Below are 21,516 nucleotides of genomic sequence, written 5' to 3' on the forward strand. Positions count from 1 at the left end.
AAAAATATAGTTTCACTGTTATAATAGGGAACATGCACAATGGCCACAGGACAGATACAAACAGGTACAATCATCTTTAAATGGTTCCACACCAGCTTCCTGCACTCATTCAGATTTGACTCATTTTCTCTGCACTAATTTAATTTTTGCAATAGGTAATATTGTTTTGTATTTTTTTAATTTTTTTTTAAATTTTCAATTCAGTTGGACTTTTCACTGCCTGGGGGTAGCTGGACAAAACAACCCCCACCGGATGTGATATATTTGTTCTCCGCGGGATAAAACTCCTGCGGTATTTGAGGTAACGGGTCGGTTTCACTAGACCTCGCCTGGAGATAATGCCCTCCCAATACGGGTAAATACGGGGACATTTCTGGGAATGCTGCCAGCTGGGAATGAAGCGGTGAACAAAGGCACTGTTACTGGAAAACTGGGGCATCTGGTTTCACAAGCTAAAACGGCTCGGAGTTCAGACTTGTGACTTATGCTTCCGCTTAAGCGCTCCATCAGCCGCCGGGATAACGGACAATTTGCCAATATCCATTGCATACTCACGTTATTTAAATCATGATCATTTCATACATTGAGACCTCAAATCCTTTATTTCCAAGGCAATAAGTACGTATCGTCTCAATCTCATCTTTCCATTTCCCTTGTGCTACCTGTAGGAGAGGAGGCACTGACTATGTACCTGGCCAAAAACAAGCTGGACAGGAAGCTGGTCAACGCCACCCAGAACGTGGAAGCTCTTCATCAGCTGGCCTCGTCCTACTTCATCGACCGCGACGGCACCATGAGGAAGCTGCATGAGATCCAGATTTCCACCAATGCCATCAAGGTCAGTGCACCGTGAACACGCGTACACATATTTAGGGAGTATCTTTTTTGTTATCCCGTTAAACAGGAAGGAAGTCAATATATCTTCTTTAAGCATTGTTTTGTTTGTGGGGACTAAATAAAACTACTACTACATCATTATTATCATCATAGGTGACGTTTTTCTGTATTCTCACTTTAGTTAAAGAAACAACGCAGGAGGTATTTGTGAGTGCCTTCCTAAACAAACTGCGTTCAAAATGAGTGTTACAAAAATAGCGTAATTTCTGCAGTGCCACCTTGGTGCATGGTTGCAGTAGAGGGAACAAACTTTCACATTGTGTATCGTCAAATGTGGTCACTTGTCTCAAAGTGCTTGGTTTCTGTGCCCGACATTGCTCCTGAAAGATGTCCTGCTGCAGTAAAGCGCAACTTCCACTAATGAGAGAAAGCTTTCTCGCTTGGGAAGCAGAGACTTTACACAAACCAGTCGAAACAAACAATGAGATTTGAGAGTCCCATTGTCACGAGGAAGTGCAGGAGACAGAAGGACCTGGAAGTAGATTTAGCACAGAGATAACTTTATTTAACTACTAAACTATAGAATGCCTAGTGGCAAACAGAGACCACCTTATTAACTCTTTAACGAGCCTAACCGTACAGTCATCCAACGTAGACAATGAACCTGCAAAGAGACGAGGCACACACACATGGTTTAAATACACTGGAAAAGTGCAGGTGATTGGACGCAGGAGGAAACAATCAGGGACAGGGCAGACAATCACGCTCACAGGGGAAAAAACAACAGGGACGGAATTGAAGTTAAACCCAGTGACACGAGAGGCAGGAAACTACAGAAACAAAACAAGAAACCAATAAACACCTCACTTTCACTCTAGTGACAGATGGCAAATAAACTGATGAACTATAAAACATTAATACTTAGAAATCTGCATCACTACAAATCTGCATTAGCACACTCTGAGGTAGCATTATACTCATAGACTAAATATATGTATATTCATATAGAGAACCACATGTGAAAAAAAGGAACCAATGCTCCCAAGGCTGCAAGATGTGAGGATGGAATGCAATGCATTGATCTACATAAATGTGACTAAATGGCGCTTTGTCATTCCAATCACATCCTCCCCTGATGCACATGTCACGTGAGTGCCAATTCTAAAAAGAAAAAACGAAATGTTTACCAAGAGAAGATTCTGGAATGAGTATACTGTGAACATAGACAGGAACAGGGCACATGGATTTAGACATTTAAACAAATAGCCCCTGTAGTTTTTTTTTTTTCTCTGCTGAAGACTGTCTCCTCTTTCTGTTCATGCCGTCAGTCGACTTGAAAAAAAATAGCGAAGCTGTGTGAGTCCACTGCCTGCGACAGCTTGCCAGTTGTGGTCATTCACGTGCTCATTCACCCGGGGACGCTGAGGTGAGAGGACTGGGGAAAGCAGTTGTAAAGTATGAATAATATCAAGTAAAACCACAGCGGTCAGAGTTTTGGAATTCCCCTCTCCTGTGACGAGGATCTAGTAATTAGCCAAATTTTTAATTATTGTCCCAGGTGAAGAGGGAGGGTTAATTGGCTTGGGGTAAGCTTAAAGAACTCATTGCAAATACATAACTGGACACAAAACAACTCACGTTGATTCAGTGTTTAATGATGACACTGCATCGAGAGGGGCTTGACTTTTTACATCCTGCAAACTGCACTCGCCCTTGTTAACTCTCATAATGTCGGAATATAATTACTTCTGTAGTATCTTTAACATACATTCCTCGCTGAAATAACAGCATTTCAGAAAATATTATTGCAAGAAGTACTAAAACAAGGCATGGCCGCAACAAACGGGGCGCCACGTAGTGAATCAGTCCTTTAGCACACCGGCAGGGAGAAGCATTACGATTCCATTTGTGTACCTGTATGACAAATATATAATATTGCCCTGGACAACATCCTCTGTCTGCTACGACCTTGCTCATATGCACCTATTTCGCAAGGCAATACATGTGCCGGAATAAAAGTTGGAGCGAACCATAGCGTGCAGCTCTGCTTCTGGGATGTTTTGTTGTGCGAAGATGTCAACTTGATTAACAAGTCAGGTGTTCAGCAGCAGACTGCTTGCTTCTGTTACGCTTGTGGGATGTATCTCTGAAAATGTATCTTATGTGTCTATTTCTGGTATCATTCCACCCACGTATGTAAACTCATGAGTAAATATATATCACGACACGCATTAAAACAAATTATGTATATCTTATTGCAAATGTAATTTTCTCCATTTCTTCTCTTTTTATATCTGATGGTATCAGTTTGGTCTGCACTTTTACTACAATGAAACAAAGGAGAGCACGTGACTATATATGAATATATCAACCAAAAACACAACACTCAACAATGGACAACAAGTCATGTGTTTGGTACAAAACATTTCAAAACGAGGAATGAAACATGCAACTTTATAAATATCCGGGTAACAGTGCATCACTGTTTCTAAATAAACCAGTAACAGTGCATCACTGTTTGTAATTAACCCAGTAACAGTGCATCACATCCTGTGCTGTAAACATTGCAATAATGGAAAATCTGTTGAACTTCACTAACTGAGTCTTACGAGTAATAGTTACTTCATTATTACCGCAAGGAAAAAAGTAGCATTTATATATACAGGTCAAGAAATAACACAGTAAAAAATGGCAAAGAAAAAAGTTTGGGCTCAATGACATTTCAACAAATAATAAAAATATGTTTTTTGTAATTTGACACATATAATCTGAGAAATGTCACGGTTTGGTCTCTCTTCCTGTTTTAGTTTGAAGTTTTATGTTCCTTGTGGTCCTGGGTTAACTTTACTCCCTGCCTTGTCCTGTGATTGCCTGAGTGTTTCCACCTGTGTCCAATCACCTGCACCTCCCTTGTGTATTTAAGCCCCGTGTGCCTGTTCTCCCTTGTCGCGTCATTGTCTATGTTCCTCGTCGTTGGTGCACGTCCTTCCTCGGTTTTTGTTTGAATAAAGAGCACCTGATCGTGAACTCTGCATTTGAGTCCTCCCCTCTGCCTGCACCAGCACTCCAACGTGACAGAATGACGTGACCTCTGTCACGTTGGAGATTGGGATTTAAATAATTGGCACGTTGCATGGCTCAAAGTTGGTATGTTTCCCCAATGTAACCAGTATTAGCATCAAAATACCATTTGAATGTACAATATTGCCTTCAAAATTGAGCTAAAGATGAATGGTTTGAAGCAATCTTCTTTGAGAGGGCTTTTTATTTTTCATTCGTCTGACTTGAGCTGTCTGAAAAATCAGCAAATATATCTAATCAAGTTCCCTTCATTTGGAAAAAAAGCACAAAAAAAAGTTGCAGATCTGTAATTAAAATGATGCCCAAACCGCTCTGTACTGCTATATAATATCCATCCAAACTACATCGTTATTCAAGGTATTCAACCTAAACGGACACTTTTTTCGCAGGGCACATCTGCACCGTCCCAGGCTTCCTTGAGCATTTCAATGATCCATGAAAACTAATTTAAACTCATCTCTTCTCTCCACATCACCAAACATCCTCAGGACTCTCCATTCTGACAATCCTCATTCCGTGTCTTCATCCAGAGCATCAGCTATGCCCATGGTGCCCTCAGTGGGGCAATGTGGCATTGATAAAATGCACTTTAAATCAAGTCAAAGAACCAAACCATCGCTTTTGTTTTTCCATTCCATGTAATAGCACTGTCATAGGGAAATGTTTCCATGACAGGGATTTCTTTGAATAATATAAAAAAGGGAAGCATGAGGTAGACACCAAGTAACAAAATACATTTTTTCTTTATTGTTATTACTCAATTTTACTTAAATTTTTTAGTATTACATGTTGCTTGCATCAAATGATGTTGCAATTTATTTCTTCTTATTATTATAAATTATTAACAGGCTTCCTTTTTTGAATGGTATTACTTCCCATAAGTTTGAAACTCCTGCAGCGGTTGCATGCGCCTTTTTCACACCCACACCGCTGCACAAAAAAACTCCGCTCCAATTCACCCCCCAATGCTCTCCCTTCCGGTCTTTACTCAAGGAGCACCTTCCTATCTTTTAGTTGTTGTGAATGACAAGTGGATTAAGGAGCTCTGGCAGATGAGACTCAAGGTAGCAGGAAGTCAACCGTGACAAAATTAAGCAGACCTGACAGTGGTTGCTGAGTCAGTTTCTGAGGAAAGGAAGGCAGTAGGGGTGTGTGCACCACACACACACACACACACACACACACAAAGTTACTGCAAAGCTGAGTGAGCTTCATGTGTCCTCTTCAAGGCCGATGGACCTGAAGCGTATGTCAAGAGGGGCGGCCCGGTCTGAGTTTGGAAAAGCGTGTTGGGAATGGATCGGTGATTGAGTCCATTTGTGATTTAGGTAATGGAAATACAGGCATGGAAGATAGCTTTCACTTACCGGGTGTAGCATCCTCTGAGAGATAGCAATGAATTGTTTGGGACTCACAATTACTGTCTCTTACTCTTCCAACAGGTATGAATAGCAATGTAACGTAGCAATTTGTATGGCATTGTGGTACAATAGAAATGGTGGCACACATTGCCAATCACTTCCGTTGCTCATCCTATGGTTTATTATATTGCCACATGTTCTGTCTCAACAATAAACTCCATTAACCAGTGACCAAGCCCAGTGGTCCACTGTAAGCCCGAGGTTCAGTCTGGGTAATTGATCTGGTCTTTTTTTTTTCTTATATTGTCTGACTAGATTTTCTAGTTGAAAGAAAATAACTTCATCAACAGAGTATGAAGAGGTAGAGCATCGACATTATGTCAAAGCAGTCTGTGGCCCTTGCCCGGCCCTTCTTTATTACAGTCATAAACACAAACTGCGTTTTTGAGTGAGTGTCGTTGCCGCGTTGTATTGAAAATGAAATGCGACGGACGTTGGTGCAGGTTGGCTGGGGCTGTAGTTGAGTGTTGATGCTGCATGGGGAAGTGGGAAAGAGCCTTGGAAAAGGCACAGCCTCGGGGCCAATGGATATTTAATGCGGCCTTGATTGCGTAGCAGAGATATCTACTGAATTGAGAATGCTAACCAGCAAGCCCCAACGCGGCATGTCCTTTAATATCATTTGCACATCGACAGGACACAGTAAGTCACTCTAGCGCCGGAATACAATATAACCTCCTATAAGGTTGCAAACATACTTTAGTGACTTGAAGCAAAATACTAATATGGAAGGATAGATGAAAGGAAGGATAAAAACATTGTTGAGGAATACATTTTCTGAGGAAAGAGTGGGCACAACCTTCAGTAATGGCCAATCACATTAACTCTTCTCATTTAAAAGCAGCAGACAGTTTGGTAATACACTGGGATTAGAGTCTAGGGCACCTTCTCTCTAAAGAAAACTCTCCCCTATTTTCTGCGTGGCCTGAAACTCAAGAGCCAAATGCAATGAAAAACGTGACAATTTCCACATGCACACGGGACATTTCTGTTATCTGATTTTGATGCACACATGTAACATGATTGTGGAGAAATCTGTGTAAATGTCCTTTGAATGATATCAACTAAATTGATGCAGATGCTGTTTAATCAATATGTTTTCAGAAAGAGCACCGTCAGTACATTTTGAATAGAAATGAAACGAGAGTTGATAGAATATAAAGAATATAAAAGTGTGCACATGCATTCTCTTATCTGTCAACTAGAAATAAATAGAGGCAACATATATTGCAGTTTTCCAGCCACGTCTCCAGCAAATTGACAGTGATCAGAATGTGGAGAGGACGCAAAGTCCAGCAGAAGGCATGGATCTATAAACACAGGGAACAAGTGCTTTGCTCCTCCAATATTGATTCAGCATGGCTGTGAGACCTGATTTGGAGTGCAAACTTACAATGAGGATAAAAAACACGTGTCACACCATAAATGTTTCATAAATGTAGATGTTAAAAGCCACTTTGTTCACAGAAAATTTTGTGCGAGGCAAGCATAACTTTTGCGTCAGGATTTTACCAGCTTCTCTTACAGCTTGGCTTATTTATTTAATGTGTAGCATTTGGTAGGAATATGTTTAACACAAGTGACAATGTTCATTGAAATAGCTTCATAGTATTGTGAAGAGTGTTACATTTAGTAAGTTTACTCTAAATAAGTAAAACTGATGTATTCTTTTACTTGATGGCGTAAGAGTGTGAATAACATGAGTTCTTTTATTCACTCTCTGTGCCAAGAAATTATTACGCAAATGTATGCAGATGACATAATGAAAACCTACCTATACAATGAATAAAACCGCTGATTTTTCAATAACTTCACTGAACATTGAATACATTGAAATATGTATGCTTTCTTCATCAAAGATGAACCATGATAACTATCAGCCAGAGGCAAACATCAGGGAGTACATTCCAGAACCCAGCTCATATATTATGATTACTGATTAATATTAACTATATTTTATCATTAATATTACATTATTATAAGCCCCCCTCATTCACTTTTGAACTACAGAAAAAAGACAATTTCTTACCCATCAAGATGTACGCTTTTAGTGATACTGTCAGTACAAAACAGTACGATACAGAAACCACCTTCACAGCTTCAAATGAAAACCTACATCATAATCAAAATAAACGAATACCAAAGTTTTGAAGACAAATTTGTAAATACATTTGCAAAACCAGTGGCTTCTTATAGATTCTTACACATAATGCTTTTCATGTGTTGTGTGTGATTGTTTGTGATGACTGATACCAACAACAAAACTTATGTTATCATCCTCTGAAAAACTATAACATTGGCTTTGGTAACTAGTAGGATCCGTCAAATTATCACACTGCACGGAAAATGGGAAACCATCTGATGATGTTGTTAGTAAGCACGCCGGGATGTAAAAAAGTGTCATTTGCAGGTGCGCTAACACTAAAGGAAGCGAAGGGAAGTTGGCCGTTTTTCCTGGTGAATTTTGATTTAGTTTCTCGCTCAACAAGAACAAAGTGCAGGAAAAGTTGTCTATTCATGTTAGGCAGACAGATGTGGAGATGAGAGGGAAGCTAATGTGATTCTTGGTAAGCTGACTGCGGTCGGAGTCCGTGTGACTTCTGCTTTGTCTGTGATAGAGCGCAGCCGTTATCGCTTAAACACAAGGTGTGATTGAGTGAACCGAAACAAGGTGGACAGATATCAGAACGTTATTCCTTGCAATGAACTGTTTTGTGGGGACACATCATGAAACCAAAAAATGAATAGGATATTATGTTTATTCCAAATGTGTTCTGAACCAAAAAGCAAAAAGATGTGACTGTTGAGCTTCGCCTGTTTCTCTGTTCCTAAATAAGAGGATAATAAACAAGTTGATGTCTAAAGCTTCCTCAGCGAGAGTTGCTGCGTTATTTACTGGTGTCTTAATGGTTCTGGCTCTAAACTGTAAATAAACATGAATGAATGGGACGGAGAGGGCTTTGCGCTCGTGTAATTTCAATTGATGAGCTTATAATGATTATGTGACTTGTCGGCTATTATGCAGCAACATTTATAGTATCATACTGCAAGTGATGAGTCTTATTCGATTCAGTTTTGTATGCAAACTAAGCATGATATTTTTTTGGGGGGTGGGATGGGGCAATGGTTGAGTTATGATGTTGTTACTGCGTCCTTCCCGTCCTGCCCCGTGAAACCACTTGCTTGCACCTCAAGACGTGGCAGTGAGTCACTTTTGCATCTATTCAGTCCCCCTTCGGGGGAAACTAACTGCTAACCCGAAGGTCCCTTATTTTCCCAAAGCTGCAACATAATCTCCGACCAGCGCAGTATTTTCCATTTTTTTTCAGTTCTGAAAATTTCTGATTCAATAATTAGGACGTGAGCAGACTCGAGAGGCCCCTCTTAGTTGAACAGTAAATGTAGAAATGACTCGACAATAAGCTGTCGCCACACATGAAGATTGGGGAGTTAGCCTTTATTTTGTGGTAATTTTGCCGCCTATACTAATTGCTGATCATCGATGATCCATATGGGCAGATAGCTCCCTTTGTTGTTTGAGTACAGCATCTGGTCTGCAAGGCTCCAGATAATTGTTTTCTTCTTTTCTTTTTTCATTTTCCTTTTTCCTTTTTCATCATTGCCCCAATAATCTGTTAAAATGCTTTGAAGTTAGTGTAAACCTTCAAATGTTCTAAATGAAATCTTTTTACGGTCATTTATGGTCATTTATGGAGTTATTTTCATCATAAAAACAAACAATTCAAATGATAAAGAAATCAAATAATGTATTTAATTGAACAGAGCAAATGTTGCTATTAGTTGTTTTAACGTTGTGTTATAATCTGCATGGAGCTTCTTGCAAGGAGCTCATAATTCAAAATTAGCATCTTTTTACGTTGCCGTGAAAACATCTCCTTATTACAACTGGATTGATTGAAGCTTTTCACCAACATAATATATTTTACGAGATCACACTAGAACTCATCCGTTTAACAACCTATTTAACCTTTCGCCCAATATTTATGTTTACTAAAGCGGGTCTGAACGCAGCAAGGTGTGAGTGAATGGAACCTTCTTCTGTCACGTGAACTTAAACACACAATCAGTTGTTTACAGTGTAACATTATCAGAGACCAGCGAGTAGAAAAGCATAGATACGAATCACGGATCGATAATGGTCTGCTAAAACACTAATTATTATCGTTGCTTGGACCTGCTCTCAGAGCATCAGCAGCTTGGTTGAATTAAGCTTATCTTGCCCTGCTGTTAGCGGTGGTCTCTTTTCTTTTATGTACGGTTGGATTGTAGTAGAAGTGAAATGCTGCCCCCTATTTGTTTAAAGCATCTTGTCAGATCATACACATTTACATCATACTCTTAATTTAAATCAGTAGTGTAGTATTTGCAGTATTTCAAAACCGTTTTTTTTACTATGCAAAATGTTCCCAACCAATTTTTTTTATTCACTGTGTTGTTATCAGACTACTTTTGAAGCAGCTGAACAGTATGTGAACACCAGGGCAGCCAGCAGGACATATAACAATCAGTCTTTGGTGACATCAGACATCTGTGCTGGCTGCAAGGCCAAGTGTTCTCATTATGAACTCGGTCGTCTTCTCATCAGTGAGAAATACAAACAATTGTTTGATTGTTATTGGACTCCTACAGGTCTCCCATGCTGTGCAGTGGTAGAAATGCTGATGACACATTTACAGAGAGCTACATGTAAAATTGGTCCCTAAGGAGGACTGATTTGAGTCATGGTACGACTGATGGTTATCGGTAATATCCGAAAATTTGAAACATGAGATGTGCTTTGAACAGCAAATAATAGCATTCCCTACGTTTCCTTTGAGCAGCCTATGTCCAATTGCTCGCCGTCAAATGTGTGGGCTGATGGAGTACGTGCGGAGTGGCCGGCTGAATTTATCAAACCTTTCATCCTGGATACTCTGTTCTGCCTCCATGAGCCTTTGCACTGCTTAAGAGGTCTTAGCTACATGTGAACATTAATCAAAAAGCAAGACATGCCCCCACTGTGCTGCTAGCGTCTTCAGCGGGATCTTAGCCTTATTTATTTACCTGAGGCCCACCTGTCCAGAAAGAACACTGGCTGAAACAAATGACTTCTGCTCTCCATGAGGATTGAAAAAAATAAAACGAAACCACAGCTGCGTAAGGAAGAATACGTAAGTAGAGAACATTTTTATCAAAAGATACAAAAAAATGTACTACATTATGCTTTTTTACTAATTCATACGTCACTCTGGAGTTCCCCTTTCATGCCCAGATCTGTAAACATCATTTTTGCTAATTTAGTTGCAGCTACACCTAACAACTTGGTTTGGCACCAGTCCACCAATTTGGCCTTAATTCAGATACTCTTTAAGCGTGCAGAAATCATTTCAATGTACAAACATTTCTCTCCACTTTTCGTCAGTAGGGGGTTCGGGAACCTAAAAAAGAAGAAGAATATAGTCAAAACAAAGAGAGGCCCCCTCCCACTGAGAACAATATCATACCTTGCTGATAAAAATAAATGGCATGCGGTGGTTTCACTTGGTGCGGCTGAACGTGATCGCTGCAAGCGAGGACTCCTGTTGGGAGGGATGTTCATTTAGGTATAAAAATAAGATACCCAACAGGGTGTTATAATGGGAAAAAAAAAGTATGATTAGAAATTGTGTATACAGTCCTGCGTGTCATTCGCGTGTGCACGCGGCGTGTCAACTGTTTATTCAGTCGTACATGAAGTGTGCAAGTGTGCGTTGCTACCCGGGGGGGAAAGCTCGCCGCATTCCACAGCAAGGTCACCTTTCACGTTACGGACACTCTGATTTACACCAGCGATCAATAAGCGTTTTTGTTCCTTTTCTTTTTCTGATGATGCTGCAGCACTGTGGGGGCGGGAGCAGCAAAGCCGCCACAGTCGCGTCGTGTGATCCTCACGTAAAGCGTCGAAAAGGGAAACGCAACGTTTCTACAACATGAGCCATATTTTTGTCAACTGCTATATTGAGGTTTGGTGCTTTTCTTCTGTTTTTTTTGCACTTGAGAGTGCCACTGTTAACAGGCACGCCGGAAGTTACTCTCTTTCATTAACATTCATAACAAAACTGCACAGTCCGTGGCTTTTCGCAGAAAACGTTGACGCGTCTCAATAACGCTGATTTACACGGAAGGCTGCAGAAGTATCACAGCAATGAGCTGTTGAATATGTTCCTTGAGTGGTGTTTCCTTGATTTTTCCACTGTGACTTACAGTGGCACTGTAGCCATATATAGGATATGAACAAGGCAGAAAAAAACGTCCTCAGAGATGTCCCACTATCAGGCTTTGAGAATTACTAAGGAGTACCTCTCTTCATTTCTATGTATCCAGAAATAGCAAGTCATTAAGACAATGGCAGGTGATGGGCGTATCAGGAGGGCTCAGCAGAGGCAACGTGTAATGAAGACAGTTTCATCCTTACGGTATCCTTCCCCGTCCCACTCATACATTTTATTGCCTTCAATCATTGTTTTCCTTGTGTCACAGGCTTCGAACCGCCTTTTTAATCTTTTCGGTCTTTCAAGTTAAAATGCGACTCTGGGACACAGTGTAGAGCGAGAAATACAGGATACTTCTCTCAGTGTGGTTTAAAATCAGAAATGAGGAAACGCTGCTATCACAAGTTGCCGGAATTAGAGAAATAATGAGAGCTCAATATGCTGTGGTTTTTTTTAATGAACTTGGTGAAAAGGGGTTTTATTGCACAACTGAGACAGTCGATTCCAAGTGGGAATTCTAATGCATACCATTTATCCTTCTCCATTCTCACATTCTCTTTTTTTTTAAATCAGTATGTATTACAGAATTTTCTTTTCATACATTTCATTTCGTACACTTATATGCAAATGTACAAAACTGGGATGAAGAACACCATGAAATACATACAGTATGCAGTGATTTGGAAGTTGATGAGGGAAAAAATGATATTTTGATTAATTGGTTTTTAATTATGCACAGGAAAATTCCTTTGACATTCATCTTACAATTTATATTTTGAGAGGATTACAGATATCCCCGAGAATTCCCAATGGGCCAAGATAGTTTGAGTTGATTTTGTAAATTCTGTTGGAATATTTGCATTGCGTGGTGTAACAACAGCGTGGGTTTTCTTAAGTTGACCTTGGAACTTCCATGTTGGCTGTTGACAATTCCAAACTCTGCATTTGAGGAGCTATAAATAGTCAAAATCCAGGATACTAATGAGATTTTTTTTTAATTGCCTGTTTAGCACAGGCAGGTGCATCCTAAAGGTCAACCGTAGAAGTGAATAGAACCTGTGTGCTGAAACACACGTTAGATAAATGTAGTACAGTGAACAGGTTGCTTACCAACGGTTCCTAATGAGCCTGGATCAACTGAGCCACTTCAAATCCATTGAAGTAATAAACATCCTTACTCTAATTATAGGATATGTATAATGAGAGCCTTGCTTGAGAAAAGTCTATAATGCGCTTGAGGTCGTAATGCCTACAACAGGTTGGGTGTGTAACTGTCAGAGACAAGCTCATATATAATTCATTTTAGTAAGACAAGGAAGAAGTGATATAAATGAGTCTCACCACAAACAAACTTATGTCCAAAACCCACGTAATTCACCTACACACCACTGATGAACTGTAGCTTCACTGCATCTCACCAGTGGGTGAATGCTGCACTTTGAAAAACAAAGAAGTTATCCCCAATGAAGGACAAACTCTTTTCAACATTCGGCGCTTGGGGAATACTAAACGTACATTTTGTTGCTAACAGGTATATAGAAACGGAATAAATGTTTGATCCCATGTGTATCCCGTCCTATTTACTTGCTTAGATGATATTCTCGATGACAGATGACAATTAGAGAGGATGTTCCAGAACCGTGGTTTCTGACTGTGGACTGTGATACAGTTTGGGCCCACTGGGAGTCCACTGTTATGTTCTGTTTAATAATCCAAATCCTCTAAGTCCCCCTCGGCCCACTTCAGTCCTTTGATTGCTCCTTGTATTTTTATTGCGTTATACTCCATTTTCATAATCTGGTGCGCAGCACTCTTATGGCGTGTGCGGGAGTGAATGAAGAGAAAGAACGGAACAAGCGCCGCATACTGCCCTCCTAAAGTCATTCAGATTACAAGGGTCAATCTCTAATCCATAAAGCCGGGGACGTCTGCTCCCGACTCGGAATAAGAATTCTTGGAGAAAAAAATAAATTACCGTATGATAAAGTGACTGTGGTAAGCTGCGCTCATTTTTATGCACATTCATTGGAGTGTGTGATTTGTGTGAAACTACTGTTGCAGTTTATGCAAGGCCATGCAGTGCATTTTAAAGGCCGTTGCTTGCCTGGAAATACATAGAGTAGGGAACATGGAGAGTGTGGACCAGTCTATCCAGTGAAAAATACAATATAATAATCAATTATGTAAAAAAAAAAATCTTTTTGGTGTACTTGCTTGTGCTAACAAGGTATTTTATAGAAACCAAAATGGCTAAACTTCACAGAATTGTAGTCCTATGGTTCAGTGGGTGACTAGAGTATGTTGCATAGGCCCATGTGATCAGAGGTTGACATTCCTCTGACTTTAGCACATAGTATTTTTTTAACATTTAAATACTGATGACAAAAGGGATATTTCTATGGCACTCCGTATGGAATGAATTACTGTCATTAAATTCCACTCCAATGCTACAGCACCGCTGTCATATACAGATACTACCACTTCACACAGTACACACAGCAGTCCTGTTACAGACTGATGATGTGAATACTATGAGTCCGAGGATTACCTTAATATATTCTTGAAACTCATATTGTAATGTTCTATGAGTTTGTCTCCCCATGATTTGGTATCCCCCCCCACCCCCCCTCCTCCCAACAGCCCCGATGCCAAGGGTAAGATATACATCTGTCTAATTTCCTGCTTGTCAACCCACCATCTGGTGCGGTATCAACATTGAAGACAGGAAAAATGGTTTCACATTGTCGTTCACACTCATAAACATACACACACACACACCCACACACACACACACTTGTGTAGAATGCACAAGTTGCTGAGGCCACCGGAGGCGGACTCCTTACTCACCTCGGTCATTTTTGTTTACCTAACCAAGTGATGTTTTTGTCAACTGAACCCCTTTCTCAAGAACCCAATTTAGTCCTTAAGTACATGTAGCTGATGCACTGAGAGCTTAATGGCCCACATTAAGCAAATAAGTAAGAAGTAAAATCATCATCGGTGGCCCTTGTTGCCCTTGTTGCCCTCCAACTGCATGCAAGCCCTCTAATCATTTGATTTATACTTAATTCTACATTTCTCTCTGCTGATACTTTGCGAAGAGACCGATGCTGATCACACATCCGTTAGCTCATGAGCCACTAGTGCATCAGAAAAGACACGGCGTTCATTTCTGCATCTGAGACATAAACAAAACGGCTTTTAAATGTCCTCTGGCCTGTTTCAAATTATAGGTCTGCTACTTAACATTGGCATTTTCACTTTTCCTTTTTGTGCTCAACAAAGACCTAAAAGAAAGGAGAAAAAAAACAACAACACTTGAGGTGTTTTGTCAAATGTCATCAAGTATCTCGCCTAATCTCATTTGCTGATCTTTTTAAGCCTTTTGAAACCTTGTAAAAGTACAATTAGGAGCAACCATGAAGATCCGACTGAGCGAAGGTAAAAGGGGGAGACATTTATTTTGTTCTTCTTTTTCTTTTCAACCGCAATCCCTTCAAAGTCTCAAATGCGGGGGCTGTATGTTTTAAGGCAGCCTCTTCATAGCTGAATAGTATAATTGTTTTTTTTTTCCACAGAGGTCTCCAGATGGAAAAAACAACCACTGCTATAGTCTCAGGGATGTTGTTTGGAACAGCACAAAGACATTGTAAAAAGAGAAATATCCTTTTTCTCCTTCAAATAAAAACTTTTTTTTTATAAGTATCTCTCTAGAATTACTCATATAACTTTGTCTGTGTGACCAAGCATGTACGGGAACTCATGTGGCGAATACATAAACACTACTGGGGTATATTCGTCTATTTAATGCTACACACTGTACCTTTTTAAATGTGAGTCGTGGTGGCAGGAAGGACTGCTGAGATTAGGGGGACTGTTACATGTGTGAAAGCCTGTAGCAGGACATTCTGTCACTGCGCAATATTTCGTGTCAGCGGACTGCAGGTTCATATTGTGTGAACTGGGCGCAATTAGCACATGTGGAATCATCCACTGGCAGCAGTAATAAGCAGATGTTACCATCCTACCGCTGCCTGACATTGTTAATGACTGGGGTCGGGGTGGGTATTCGGGGGGGGGGTTCTTGGATATGTTGCCATTGTCAGCTTCAAATGGCCATGGATTTAATTTTAGCCTCGATTCCGTTGCAGGTGACGGAGACCCGGACGGGGCCGTTGGGCTGCAGCAGCTACGATAATCTGGACTCGGTCAGCTCGATCCTCCTCCAGAGCCCTGAGAGCAAGATTCATCTGCAAGGTAAACAATCCCAGCATATGAATGTTTTCCACATGATGCTGGACGTACAAAGGGTGTCAGGGTCAACTTCATTTCATCTTGTAAAGCTCTAGGACATCTATAGTCTTATATAAAATACTCAAAGGCAACTCTGGCCTTCAATACCATGGGTGTTAGCGCATCTTTTTTTTATTGGTTCTGGGGTAGATTTGTTCCTCCATCCTCTGGGTACGGCAATACGATTATCTAAGGTTAGATCTAGATATATATCTAGATATTTGCTGCATCTTTCTTAGAGCATTGTTCAAAGTTCGGCCTAAATACAAAACAACTGCATGAACTGTGCAAAGCATTGAGACATGAGCTTGGAAAGCAGAAGGTAAAATGTAGAATCAGGTATTGCTTCAACAAACTCGGATATGTTTAGGTCATCGCAATCTATCTCAGGTTTTCAATGCGTAAAATGAAGCGATTCAATTCCCAAAAATGTCAGTGGACTTCAAAAATGTCAGTAAAAATAGTTGTGTCTTAAACCTTGATTTAACTAATAATTAGCATAAAAGACAAAAATACTTTCAGTGACAGTCACCCTGGGGAAAAGGAATGATGAAAGCCTGTGTAACCGAGGTCAAGTGTTTTTGAATAGCGTGATTGTTTCTTTGATTTATTGGAGTTTACACAGGTTATTAAAAACAGTCTGAGAATCACAGACGCTTATTTTATCATCCCAATGCCGCTATTTCCTCTCTGTGAAGGGATCATTACTCGTCCTCCGAAATCACAGAACTAAGTGGTTTGTCAAAGAAACACTTTTAAGTCTTCCGCTGCCACTTACTCAGAGGACTCTATAGGTTTTGGGAAAAGCTTTATTGTCACACACAAAACGTATTAGCCTTGTGCTTTGAAGACAGTTTTGACACCCAATTGATAGACGACAGCCTGGGAAAAGATCCTTTTCTCTTTGGCTTGATAATAAACCCAATAGAATGAATAAAGCCTTTTCCCCATTGGTTTCCGGCTTAGAGTTTTGCTTTAGGAAAAAACACATATTACTGTGTGTTTTTGTATTTTGTGTGTGGGCAAAGAGTTGTTGAGAGATTGCTCTCTCTTAATTAGAAAGAGAACCGATGGCGTAACTTCCTTAACAATCACAGTCCTCTTCAAAGCACTTCACACAGCTTGTGGAGGGGCGCGCAGTTAACGGAGATGTTTCAGTTTAGTCGTGTGCTGTCAAAATGCATTCATAATGAGATCCAATCATGTCGTTCACCTCATAGTTTTTAATCTGAAACGAACACCAGTTCGGGTGTAACATTTAGTCTTATTTCATCTCCCCTGGTATCGAGCCGGTCATGTGTATGTGTGAACAAGGTTTGGATTCAGTTAGGTTCGCCGGCTCTGGTCTGAATTGAGTCACATGTCGTGATGTTTTTTTTATTGTTTTCTATTTAACTCAATCAGCTTCAAAATAATGTTATTTTTCCATCTACTGGAGATTGCAGTGTCCCATATTATTCTGGTTTTCTGGGTTTTATAACAAACACAAGCAGATGGTAGAGACACAGTGAGATGGCCTCTACTTTCTCATTTCTATCAGTACTACTGGCACCCGACGAAATTTGGGCTTTTAATACATCATGCTTTTTTAAGCGCTCCGTTATAAAACATTGGTGTTGCTGACCTACAGTTCAACAAATTATTATATAAAGGAGTTAAATATCAAATAAATACATATACGTATGTAGAAATAAATACATACTGAAGAAGAAAACATTTCACTAGCATCACTCCCTTTGGGTCTCTTTAATAATATTCTCATGCCATCATTGTAAACGTTTCTTTTGTAGCTTAACCACAGTGTAGAGTGCAAGATGCTCCGAGAAGAGAAATCTTCACTCCATCTGTACAAATGATAAACTATCTGTTATTAGCTGCATTTTTGTGGAAACTAGGGTGTTGATAAAGTTTCTCTAAGCACTGGGATAAATTGTTGCTACTGTCCAATCTGTGATTGCAACGGGTATTTCGACTCAGTGATAATTGTGTTAATTGTGATAAGTGTGTTTGGAAGAGAAAAGCATGCGTTTATATATATTTTTTGCCTTTCATCTGAGTGCACTTTAAAAATCTTTTTCGAAAATTAATAGTTGAGCCATTTGGAACCACTTGTGAACCTTCATTGCCTTTTTCTTCATACAAAACCGTTGTATTCCCTGACAGACATTTATTGTCTCCCTTGACTGGTCTTTACAGTCACTGCCAAAAAAATAAAAATTGCTCATACAGCATTGTCCACGTCTGTGACAACACACCATAAATGGACTTCACAAACTATCCCTTAAGGAGCAAGACATTGGCTGGGCCCGGGACTGCTCTTTTGAGCACTAGCAGCTCCCATCACATTCAATAAACACCCACCATGTGTCTCATTTTGAAATGCCCATTGACCTTTTACCAGACAATTAGCTTAAATGCTAACTTTTGGCATTTAAACTGTGAGGAAGAGTCAAATCCGGCCAGTTGAAGAAGATCAAAGATCACTGGCAGCAGTGTCTAGTAGCAAAATATGCACATCATGCACCACTCAGTTCAAATAGATTTTTACCCTGAAAAGAAACTACTCAGCCAAATGTAGATGTATCTAGGACATGTGACTTCTGTTTTGGGTGTTTGGTGGGTTCAATCAATAATTAACAGAGGGGAAGTGCACACCTATTCTTGTGAGCTAATGGTTCACAGGTAGAATTATACGGGAGGAGGAGAGGAAGTAACCCTTTTAAATTCTTACAATTACATTTTGTGTTTACAATTACATGACAGATACATACATAAACAGAAAGGGTGCATACAATGAGTGCACTCAGCATGCCAGGAGAAAGTCCTGAGGAAGCTTATTCAGGCTTCCAACATCCATATGTCCACACGTCACAGGAATTAGACGATAAAATCACAATGTGAAAAATACGAGCCAAGCCTGCCCTGGAATTTTAGATGCACGTGTACCATTTTAATGGAGACGCATTCATGTACGTATTTATTTTATTTTGGATCACTGCCCAGTTTGAATGTCTTTCGTCTTCGGCTTTTTTATTTTGTTCCTTTGTTATCCTTTATTCATTTACAATGTGGACATGTAGATGCCTGTGCTGAATTAATAACTTCTACTAATAATGAACACTATATCTGTATTTTTTTTGAACTGCCCAGTGAGCTCCCAGATTTTAATCAGCTCACCACAATATATTTCTCTGCTGGCCTGTTAAAACCATGCGTCTGCAAATAGAACCAAATGGTAAGAAGTTCTTGATCATTTGTTGAAACTCCCATATTCCTTAAGCTGAACGCTCAATTTTAAGGAAGTGAAAGTGAATTGTCTGAAAACATGGCTGTTTTTCTTTTGGTCATAAAATGTTGACGTGTTGGAATCACGTGTTTTCATCAGGATGGATAATATCTCACCCGGAAGATTTGTAGTTTTGTTCTTCAGGGAATGAAAAATGCTGAGCCTGAAATAACAAGACTGCGCTAAGCTATTAAAATCTCTGTCTTGGTTCGAGTGTGTTTAACCAAACCCTATGTTGCAAAAAGTAGAAAATGCCTTTTCTTATAAACTTGGTTGAAAAGACATGAATTCCTACTTTCCTCTTTTATCAGCATAGGAAAAATAAAAGAGCAAAAGAGCTCCAACTGCAGTGTGCACTCAAACTGAAGAAGGCCTCTGGCCACTTAATCAAGTTAATCCCCACTAAAGTATTCAGTAACATAACAACAAAAACAAACAACAAAAATTAGAGATCAGCCAATCTAGTTGAAACACAACTCTGGCTGAGTGATAATAAACAAGAATGAAGTGTCATCCGACTGATGATAATTGACACTAACTTGGGTGCTCATGAATTAATTCTGGGAAAAGCGGAAGACATCACAAAAACTAATTTAACATTTTTCAATTTTTCAGGTTTTTATGGTGAGTTCATGGGACCTTGGCTTTTCTGCACTGTGCGAGGGAAAGAGTGTCCTTTTCAGAGCGTCTAAATCACGTCCAATGAGAAAATAGAGATTGGCACTACTCGTTTTAAAAACCTACTTTTCGAGGGTGTAATTGCATCGTCTCCTTTTCTGTCAGTTGAAATTTCAGAATGGTGTGTGGGCGATCCCCCACCCGGCTGAAGCCATCTCTGATGAGCCATGTCCACAATTTTTCATCTTCTCGGCTTATTCTCCAGTGTTTCTTTCTAAAAGTAAAAGTACTTTTTTTCGCATATCCACCACATAGCTTTATCCATCCCTTCCATCCCTTCCTCCTCTTAATTGTCATTTTCTTGTGCTGTTTTGGAAATGGATAAACTCCCTAAAACCTTAATCTAGCTATTTTAACCAGTTTTTTTAAATAAATAAGGGGATCATATTAGTATGCAGAGCCTTATGAGTTACAACCAGGATGCAGTAATAGAAAACCCACTCCATTCCGTTCTTCTAATTAAACCTTTCGTCATGTCGTTTTCTTTCCCATTTGTATTTATTTGGCTCCAAACCTCAGCACTTTATCTAACTTCAGGCACAAGTGCAACTGCAAAACTTTTTTAGGAAACATTTAAAAGAAAATTAAATAAAAACCGGTAACCAAACACTTTAACTGCTTTTTGAGCAAGTCTCTTCAGCGATCAGTCCGAGTTAAAATGTGGCCAACTTTTTCCGGGAGAGACTCCCCAAAATAACAGAATCAACAGAATAAGTGAATTTTGTTGTCCTCCGAATGAGATTGCGTAGACTATTCATGAGCATGGACGAGGAAATCGTTATTTTCAGCCCAGTCTTTCTCATCAAATGTATAGCGCTTAACACGATGTAATCAACCTGTTTCGCGTTACCAATTATCGGCTGGGTCGAAGCCATTGTGTACCTAAAAAGCAGAGCTGTGAAGGTGATTTATTACAATAAAATTAAGACATTTTTAAGAGCCCTTTTTTCCCTATCCTATCTTGATGAAAGCCCCACACCATGTAGTACAATTGGGATTTGAACTCACTGGTATGCTTAGTTGTTTGTTCTCTCTCCAGTCTAAAGCTCAGAAACCTGATATTGGTCTTAGCGGAATTATCGCTTTCTTTCTTTCTCCACTCAGAGTTGCAAGTCACTCTTTGAGTTGTGAGAATAAAATTAAAGAGGATTTTAGCATGTCGTCGACAAATTGCGTGGATTGTCATTGTAATGTGGATGCTTATTTTACAGTGTGTTTAGGTGGCCGGGAGAAAGAAGTTGAACCCTAATTCCTTCCATCTGTTAGCATTTACCATTGATCATCTCATTTGAATAGCAAAATAGCAGCTGCTTTCAGTGTATTGGCCAGAAACTGGATTTGTATCTGTGAAATCCGAAAGCCAACATAACTAAAGAAAACACACCCTGGGGATAAAATATGATATTAACATATATTAACTAGGCCAAACAAAAGCCCTGCCCCCCCCCCCCCCCAGCCATTACCTAAGGACCCAATCAACTCCAATATGGCTGCCATTAAATTAGCACCAAAGCGAAAGCAAACTCATTTGCTTCTTCCAATCACCAGTACATTATTTTTCTTCAATTTACCTCAACAGCCAATCTTTGAAGAGCCATGAGCCTATCTTGCAATGAATGAATACGTTCGCATAGCCTGAGCCAACACTTTTCAAAGCGGCGAAGTGAAA

General features: G+C 39.8%; 1 protein-coding gene across 1 annotated transcript in view; it reads left to right on the top strand.

Annotated features, from left to right (window-relative positions):
- brinp1 (bone morphogenetic protein/retinoic acid inducible neural-specific 1) overlaps positions 1 to 21,516 on the top strand; it is a 90,854-nt gene that overhangs the window by 49,033 nt on the left and 20,305 nt on the right. Inside the window, exons 4-5 of the mRNA XM_037484420.2 lie at positions 669 to 838; positions 15,742 to 15,847. Coding sequence (XP_037340317.1) covers positions 669 to 838; positions 15,742 to 15,847 — 276 coding nt within the window. The remainder of the gene's footprint in view (positions 1 to 668; positions 839 to 15,741; positions 15,848 to 21,516) is intronic.

The sequence above is a fragment of the Pungitius pungitius genome, chromosome 18, assembly GCF_949316345.1.
Source record: "Pungitius pungitius chromosome 18, fPunPun2.1, whole genome shotgun sequence".
Taxonomy (NCBI): domain Eukaryota; kingdom Metazoa; phylum Chordata; class Actinopteri; order Perciformes; family Gasterosteidae; genus Pungitius; species Pungitius pungitius.